The sequence below is a fragment of the Neophocaena asiaeorientalis genome, unplaced genomic scaffold, assembly GCF_003031525.2.
Source record: "Neophocaena asiaeorientalis asiaeorientalis breed wild unplaced genomic scaffold, Neophocaena_asiaeorientalis_V1.1 scaffold327, whole genome shotgun sequence".
NCBI classification, from domain to species: domain Eukaryota; kingdom Metazoa; phylum Chordata; class Mammalia; order Artiodactyla; family Phocoenidae; genus Neophocaena; species Neophocaena asiaeorientalis.
The window spans coordinates 8,843,865-8,853,490 of NW_020174560.1; the positions used below are offsets into that span (position 1 = coordinate 8,843,865).

At 36.5% G+C, this 9,626-nt stretch overlaps 1 protein-coding gene across 1 annotated transcript in view; it reads right to left on the reverse strand.

Annotated features, from left to right (window-relative positions):
* Positions 1 to 9,626, reverse strand: part of TAF15 (TATA-box binding protein associated factor 15) — a 29,418-nt gene that overhangs the window by 19,263 nt on the left and 529 nt on the right. The window contains 4 exon segments of the mRNA XM_024757577.1: positions 1,431 to 1,533; positions 1,616 to 1,700; positions 1,783 to 1,834; positions 3,327 to 3,366. Coding sequence (XP_024613345.1) covers positions 1,431 to 1,533; positions 1,616 to 1,700; positions 1,783 to 1,834; positions 3,327 to 3,366 — 280 coding nt within the window.

The following is a 9,626-nucleotide window of genomic DNA, read 5'->3' on the forward strand; positions in this document are numbered from 1 at the left end:
AGGAACTTGCTTTGTGATGCCATTTTTTAACTGAAACAAAGTCTAACTACCAAATGAGACTGCTTTATTTTCTCTTGCAATTCAAAAAGAAAATTCTAAGTATGTTCTGAGCAATATGACTATTAATTACCTACTCTCAGGATGGGAATGTTGAAAGAAACACTTAATTGGATTTGAGTTCTAATGTTTACTCAAAAAAAAAAAAGGTGGGGGGGGGACAAAAATGGCCTCACAACTTAATAGTCACATCTTACTCTGCATCAAATGAGCAAAACAATCTAGGGAAAAAAAAAAAAACAATCTAGAGGCTTCCCTGGTGGCGCTGTGGTTGAGAGTCTGCCTGCCGATGCAGGGGACACGGGTTCGAGCCCTGGTCTGGGAAGATCCCACATGCCGCGGAGCAATTAAGCCTGTGAGCCACAACTACTGCACGTCTGGAGCCTGTGCTCCGCAACAAGAGAGGCCGCGATAGTGAGAGGCCCGCGCACCACGATGAAGAGTGGCCCCCGCTTGCCACAACTAGAGAAATCCCTCACACAGAAACGAAGACCCAATACAGACATTAATTAATTAATTAATTTAAAAAAAAAAAACAATCTAATAAAGGTCGGTTCCCCAACTCCCTACCCAAAGCACATCACAAAGGTCAGAACCCTAGACCTTCACTTTAGAATGACTGACTGTCAAACCAAATCTAACATTTCTCTTTGGTCCACATTTATACGTCACATTACCAAAAATGCATCCTTATGAAAAGATTCTCCTTAAATTTAAAACTAACCAGGCTTGAAGAGCCTTCTAATGTAACACGCTTTCTGGATAGTATTCCCTACATTTGTACTTTGTAAAGCACAGTAAAAAGTAAGTTGCTATTACTAAAATTAATAACAAGTACAGGCTCCTCAAATCAGAAAAATTTTTTTAAATATATAAGACCTGTAAAATTGCTAATATTCACCTACCTATATTAACAATTAAAACATTTTTTAGGGTATTTGAAATACGTGCATAGGTTTTGGCACTTTTTTCTTTAATATTTTTGCCCCTGAAAAGGACATTAAATACATTAAAATGGTTAAAAAATAAACTGGAAATGAAAAGTAAGCATTGATAAGTCTCCTTTTATAGGCAGGTTTTTATTTCATCTCAGGTATAAAGCAGAGGTTCAAATTTTACATTTTAACATTTAAATCATGTGCATTCATTTACAGCTAAACTAATTGTACAAATAACACATCATAAGAATCAAACATCAATATTGACAATCTCCACATTCTTTATAATACAAAACTGTGAAATTCATACACCATCAACACTTTTCTGGGAAAAAAAAAAAAGTTTAAAGCTAGGACTTTGTTAGTGAAAGCTGTTTAATACCCAAAGTGTTATTTCCACTTCCCAACACCTCAGTACTTTCACTGTTTCCTTACCCTCCTGATGATTCCATGTTTTGCGGTGCCTGGTTATTATAAGATTGCTGGCCATATGAGCTCTGCTTTTGATTCTCATAACCACCATAGGACTGTGAATAACCTAAGGATTGAATAGATATACCATTTAGGAAAGGTTCTGATTTTAAATTTCTAAAACAGCAAATTTAACAAATCAGTCCAACCTGATTGGCTTTGTCCGTAACAGGAGTAGCCGCCATAGTTCTGCCCATATGAAGAATCAGTAGTTTGCCCATAGCCAGAATAGCTCTGAAATTTAGGTAAATACAAGTTTCATTGCATATTTAAGATTAAAACTATTTATAAAGAACTCAATTTATATTTAACCTACTTGTGGTGCTTGTCCATAACCTTGGCTGCCTTGATTTCCATAGGAAGAATAACTGTAAAAGAAAAGTGTACTACTTCAAAGAAATGTGCTAGAATTTAAAAGCTTAAATTAACCCTATCTTCATTTTCAACTTTCAACTCAAATACAAGCTTCTTTCCTGAGAAACTGTTGATCTAACTACCTCTTCGAGTCTAAATTGAAAGGTGATAACCAAAGACTGTCAAAGACATAAATAAAATCATTCCCAGACCTCTTAAACGCCAAACACACACCAGAAGTTTTGCTTTGACAATCTCCCACAAATAAACAAAACTTCACCAGAGCTAGAAAATTCCAACAGAATTATGCTTGGATGGGTGGGAGGCTGGGGGTGGAGGGGAGTGACCACATGGTAGCAAGATCCATAATAAATATCTGAAGCAGAAAAATAATGACTCTTTAAGTTAGAGCTTTAATCAATTTAGCTGTGCTGTGACAGATTAATTTCTTCCTACCATTTGCCTTAAATTTGCCTCTAACATCCTAGAAAATGCACAGTGTGGCACTAAACATCCAATTGTTAGTGCCTCAGTAATGAGAGGCATGTATATCTTCAGAATACTACCATAGAACGAAAGTATATTGTATCTCCAGTGTCATAGCATAGGATGGCATAGTTTGTTGACTGAATGAATGAATACATGCAGCTTTCTCGGAGTTGAACTTTCTTTAATTTTAGTGCATATAAGCTTTAACAAGTCAGAAACAAACTTTCTGAATATATACCAAAGAAAAATAAAACATATGCCAAAAAAAACCTTACTATTTTAGAGCTATCAAATGCTAACAGAATTTCTTAACTTTATAAAACATATTTCATTGAATAAACATTTGCTAGTTGCCTACTATGAGGGTCTATCTCATGAGAATAAAGTCAAATCAGTTTTGTTTTCATGAAGCTTAAAACTTGATGACAGAAGGTATCTGAGTTGCTCTTCTGAATATCTCACACTGAGCTGCGAAACACTTATACTACAAGTGAAGGCTGTATTTCTGGTAAGCAAGAGAATCCTACTGCATGTATACATTCACATAAAAACAGACTTTTCTTTTTATTGTGAGCATGGTGAGGATGATTTTAAAAATGCTAAACACTTCTATCATAGTGCTTCAAGAAAATCCACTCCAGAAAAAACACATTTAGCATATTATATACAATCAAAGAAATTAAATGCTTTTTCTAAGCTGTTATAGTTCAACTACTTACATCCTTTTAGTAATTGTTTCTTCTAAATAATTTCTTAAAGAAAACAATTTTTATAATACCTATGAGATTCATTTTAATCTCTAGGGGGCACCTATATTTACTGATTCAAACAGCCTTTTAAGAAAAGAAAAATATCTTACAGCACCTATGTGCATAGGCTGACTCCCCTTCACAAGCTAAGATTTAACTCTTTTAGGACGTCAAGATACCAAAGCTTAAGAGGAAAGCCTGACTAAATTTATCTTTTTTTCTCAGTTCTACTTGTTCATGGTATTATTGAAATGTATGTATACTTTACCTTTGCTGCTCACCCCCAGACTGACCATAACTTCCGGAATCTAAAACACATAAAAAGAATTTTTAATCTTATTTAAAATTAGGCTTCCCTCAAAGGCTGACTTTAGCTCTTACAGATGAAATGTGATAAGAAAATATCATAAACTACAGAAAGAAAAACTAGAAGTTAAAAATACAGTGCAAGGAAAAATCTGTGCCAATAGTATTAGCTATTTACAGTAACTACAGCTTTGAAAACTACTCTACAAACATGTCCTGATGGTCACAAAAACCAAGTGAACAAATGAGAAACAGTCAGTGAAAAACCCATCCTTTCAACAAAAACTCAAAAGCTCAAGTTATATTATCTTTATATATAAAAAGATATGTTAAAACAAACTAATCAGGATCAAAAAGGGGAAAATGCACACTCTAAGATAAAATCCCCAGGATTACATTTACTTCATATCCTTGCCAGCCTAACATATACACCATTCCCTTGGATTGGATTGGATTGCTTTGGCTGTCAGCAGCAACAAAAAGATCTCCAAAGACTTGGTAAAAGCAGCTAAGCCACTTGGTATATACCGACTCAGCAATACTTACCTCTAGCTTCCTTGTTGGCAATAAAAACTACCAAGGAAGGCATGAGTTGAGTAATATACGTCAAAATAATAATAATAATTTGAACTGTGAACTTTTCTCAATACTTTAAAATGTCGGTTATTCCAAAAATTTTTGAAGAGGCTCTACCCTCTAGGCTTCTCCTCAGAGTCAAATGAATGACCTAATTTTATTAGTGATTGAGTAAGAGAAGAATATCATATGAAATACTCTTTCAACTGCAAAAAAATGACTGATGGTCTTCAACTGCTATTAGGCCCAACCTCATCTAATCTGAATAAAACTATTTGTTGTTGAACAGTTCTGAAAACCCGCCAAATATCAAATCACATCAATGACTTTTTCATTCAATTCATATAAAGCTACAATATGAAAACACTATCACTGGCTGTATAAGTGAGTGACATCAAATTTGCCACTTTTCTAGAGATCTCCAATCAGACTGAACAAGAATTTTTTTAATCCTTAACTACTAAAATATTGAATGAAATCCTGACACAAACTACTTCTTTTATGAATGTGGACATAAGGCCACCTGAGATGAAAAAAAAAAATTGTGCATCACTGCCCATAACAATAACATGACTAGATTTGTAACTAACCAAATAAGAAAAATATGAAAAGGATACAGAACCTAACTGGATCATAAAGAGATTAGATGCATCTATCAAATGGCAAAGGAAGTTAGTTTCAACCAATTCAGAAACTAAAAAGGATTACTATGGGAGGAGGCCGTGTATGAATAAAACAAATATACATACACTGGGGATGCATGAAGCTTTAAGTTAAATTATATCCCAAGGCACTGATGTGGGTTCTCCCAGTGACAGAGTGGAGTCCGAGACCTTATTGTACTTTGGCTCAGGCAACAATTATAGACGTACACAGCACATGTCATATGACCCTGCCTTAAATCTAATAAGTATCAGAGCTCTTAACTTCAGCTCTCTGAAACTGTAAATCTGACTTCTTTAGCTGGCTGACTTTAAAACTCTAGAATGTAGAAATAAGAGTATTGACCAACAAGTCGAGCTCTTAGTGAAAGTAGATGTTTTACATTCACCAGAGAAAATCAGTTTATAAATGTTATTTATGGCATTTTAAACAACTGCTCATTATGAGTACTTGACACTTGAGCCTTGTATCTGGGCCCATGAATTATTTAGGTGCTTTTATTTCCAAGTGTATAGGGTTTTGACACTCTTTGTGGTTTTGTCTTCTTATTCCACTGCAGCCAGAAAAGGTATTTTCTGTACTATTCCAGGTATTTGTTAGGATTTGCTGTTTTTCGCTTTTCCCCTTGGTAAACACTTTTACTTACATAAATGTCTCCTATGTGCTTGAAAAGAACTGTATTATCTAAATGTTGAAAGAATTCTGTAAATCCGTAAGATGATGCTTGTTAGTTCTATTATTCATATTCTTACTCATGTTTGGTCTACCTGATCTATTAATTACACAGAGAAGTATGTTTAAATTTTTTTTAATTCCCTATTTGACTCTGTATTTGTCAATTTCTTTCACTGAGTGTTTTTTTGCTTACTACACTTTGAGGCCATATTGTTAAAGCACATAAAAGTACAGATTTACAGCTTCCTGGTGAATTTCCCTTTTTTTTCTTTTTTGAATTTCCTTTTAACATTACATGAAGACTATCATTAAAAATGTCCAAACTTTATTTTGACTGGTAATGTAACTAAACAATCTTCCTTTTGGTTGATGTTTGCCTGATTAATATTTTTTTATCTCTATACTTTTAACACTTCTTATTCTGATGTTTTAGGTATGTCATTTTTGAGAGCATACATCTAGACCAATTTTTCCCAATGTGAAAATCCTTGTCTTTCAACTGATGTTTTCCTATTTTTATTATTGTTACTTTTTATTTATTCCTACCAGCCTATACTAGACTCTCTACTTACCAGGGTCTTTTTTTTTCAACTCCTTAACTTCCTTCTATTGGATTTTCCTTACTCCCTTTCCCCCTCTATGGCTTTGGAAGTTAGACGTTCAAATTCTGTTCTTTTAATAAGTCACTATTCATAATTTAAAGAGTATGTTCAATTCTTAACATGCATTCTTGATAAAGTTCAAGATGATCTTCGACCTCCACTAGCATACAAGAACTTTAATGCTATAATGCCAATCACAGCCTTCACCTATTATTTTGCTTCCACTTTTTCTTTCCGTTATCTTTTGCTTCCACTTTAAAACTCTAGATTCCACACAGTCAATACTTTTTATCTACTGCATTTGCTTCCTCTGTATCTTTTTGCATCCCACTCCTCCCTTTCGGATTTCTTTTATTAGTTCTTTCAGCAAAGGCCTGAAAGTGGTATTCTTAGTCTTTTATTTGCGTAAAAAAGTCAAGGTCAAACGTTATTTTTCCTCTAAATTCCAAAGATCATATAGTGGCTTCTTAAAACTTTTAAGAAGTCTACCAATCTTATCTTTTCTCTATTTCCTCTGATAGTTTTGTCACTGGTATTTCATAATCTGCAGTTTCACATTTATGTATCTAGGTACGAATTGATTATGTCTCATGTTTGAGACTACCGCTTCTCGATCCATCAATTTTGGAAAACTCTCAACTATCTATTAATTCTTCACCATTTACTCCTTCTCGAACTCATATTAGATATATAACAGGACTTCACAATCTATTTCCTATACTTCTTAAAATTTCAATTTTCATCTTTATCCTTCTGAACTGAATCCTGGGTAATTATATCTATTTTCTACCTCACTAATTATTTCTTCTGCTAGGTCTATCTGCAATTCAACTTGGCCACTTTTTCCATTTCCAGAAGTTACACTTGACACTTGATTCTTTTTCAAATCTACGTAACCATTTTCCACGTCTTGGTCTTAGGGTTGATTACTTCTTTTAGGTTTCTAATAATTTTAAACACATTAATACTCGCTTTCAGACTATTAGGGATTCAAATGCCATTTGTCACTCTCATTTTGGCGAATTGTCTTCCAGAATTCTGCAATGTTTTACTGTGAACTTGTTCTGCAAGGCTTGTTTTTTCTGTAAGATTCCTCGTGACCTAGGCTCTGAAATTTCCTCAGAAAAGGTTTTTCGTTTGTTTTTACTAGAAACCCCAAGGTTACTGTCAGTCTAGAACCAATTTTTATGTTAAATTTCTTGGCCTGAGGTTTCCTGGACCTCATAACTAATTTAAATGTACACCGAAACTGTATGAAGCACAGGTCCCAAGTTACAAATTCTCAGGAAAAAACTTTTTTCCCTCACTCAAGGCCCAGGATTCCTTGTTATCTCCTATCCTGGTACAAAGGTTTTTCTAGTTCATTCTTTCACTTAAGATACAGTCCTTCAAACATCCAGGTTTTATGTAAGGGTTCCCATTACATGGCTCTAATGGTCTCAAGGCTGCATCTCCTGTCCTTAGTTATTTGGGCAATAAACTCCAAGTCTCTGAATGAGACCTACACCCTTCTCTATGCCTACCATGCTGGCTTCTACTTCATTTCTGGCAGCAGGAGCTCACCCTTTGTTTTATGTAAGTTCTTGCATTTTTAGCTATTCGTAGACAGAGGATTTACAAGTTATCTTAGTCTGCCATAGTGCCAAAAGAAGTTTCTTGACTTCGTAATTTTTATATGTATAACTGATTAGATTTAACTTCAAAGGTGTCAGATAATTCACATTTGTCTGAGAGTCTGACTCACAATATTTACAACTCTGATTTATTTATTATGTAAGCATTTATTTTATTACGCTTATAAGTCTGTCCTGTCAGGCACTTGTAGTGGCTGAGTCAATTTGATAAGTTAAATTATAATATAGTTTGGAATGTTTAAAGGACTTAACTAAACTTAATGCCATTAGTTGTTTAGGGGGGAGTCAAAAGCATTATTCCTATTTTTATACAAAGTTGAAAGTATTATTTTTATACACAAATTACAAAATGTACAGAGTATATAACAACACTAAGTAGAACTGAAAAGATTCTAACTCTAATTGACTTAATGTAGAAACAAGCAATTATTAGTTCTTTTTGACATGAAAGTCAATTTTGATGTTAAAAAAACTCAAATTACAAAACGACAAGTAAGTGCTGTCTTGGTAATTCTAAAGACCAGTGATAATGGATTACCCAGCTCACACACTATTATGACACACTGAAAATCCTGGATTTTACAAACGGTACAGCTCTAAAACTTAATTATCCATAAAAGCTACCCAGTCCTACAAAAATAAGCCATTGCTTTAAGCCAATAATTATGTCAAAAATCGAGACAAGTCAATGGTTTTTAATGAGCACTGTATACACTGAAATGGTAAATTTCTGCATGAAGGTGGGAGAATCTTAAAAATTTTTTTTTTTTACATCAAGGATGGGTTACACACCCTCCTGAGTGTACCTCTATGTACTTCTGTGGAGCTTTACCAGACTTCATTCCAAATTATGCAGCTGGTAAAATATGTACCAATGTCACCTTTGGGGTAAGAAAGTATTTCTTGCTTGAGCAAGAATTAAAGAGACAAATTCTGTGCAATTAACAGCCTCTTACATCAGGTAGATGCCCCTTCCCCTTAAAGATCAACCTTCTGGCTTAACATCAATGTTAATCTAAAGAATGTTTATCATTTCCCTGTCCAACCATTCTTGCTAATTTGGTCTCCTCTCAGCCTGCTGCTTCCTTTTTGTCACATATTTCCACTCTTCTGCAAAACTGGATTAAAATGTCAACAAGTTCTCCCTTAAAAAAATGTAAAATACTCTGCCAGCAGTCATTTTCATCCCAACCATATGGCTTTCAGGGACGTGTTCTGCTTTTCCACCTGAAAAGTAACATGTTCTCATGATGGTTCCTAGCAAGTGGGGGGCCGGGTCTTTGCAGCCTGCGATGTGCCCAACAACAGAGGGCCTTGTGTGGCAGCTTGGGCTGCTAAGTCAAGAGGAGACCCACGTCCCGGACTTTATATTCTACTTTCACAAGACCTAAACGGGCTGTCCTGAGAACACCAAGGCCTCTTTTTCTCTCTCACACAACGGGGGTGCCTCTGTCAATTTAAAGTGCTTGATGGAAGACTGCCTTTCCTTTGGTCTGTATGTTTCAACGTAAATGCCACAGGGACCTACAAGAGCCCATCAATAATAAACAGGGCTCACTTTCAAGCTCGTGCAGGAGATAAACGACTGAAGAGGTGAAGATGACAAAGAAGGGTGAAGAGGAATTATACGCAAGCACCCCCATCTCGAATCCGGGAGGCTGGTGCGGAGGGAATGACGACGTGTATGTAGGATTTCGTGTCAGGCAACGTCGTTTAAAAGGGCTCCCAGAGCGTCAAGGCCCCCACCTGATGAATGGGTGAGTCAGGAAGGCCCAGCTCCACGTCACGGATGGGGAAACTGAGGGACGAGGCGGCGAGATGACTGGCCGGAGGCCTCGCTGAAAGATCTGAGGCGGAGCGGAGAACCAGAAGCACCGATTCTCTCCGGCCGATGCTCTAATCACGGGCTCCCCCCGCCCCTGCGATGGCGTAGCGGCCTCCGCCCCCCGATTCACACACCCTCCCCCGGGAGCAACACGTCGCCTCGGGTTCCAAGGACAGGGCCAAGAGACCGGGGGCTCGAGGCGCTCCCGCCGGGATTTGCAGACGGAGAGCGTTGGGAGCGTGCGTCCCTCCAGTCCAACATGGCGGCGGCAGCGTCCGCCCCCCCCA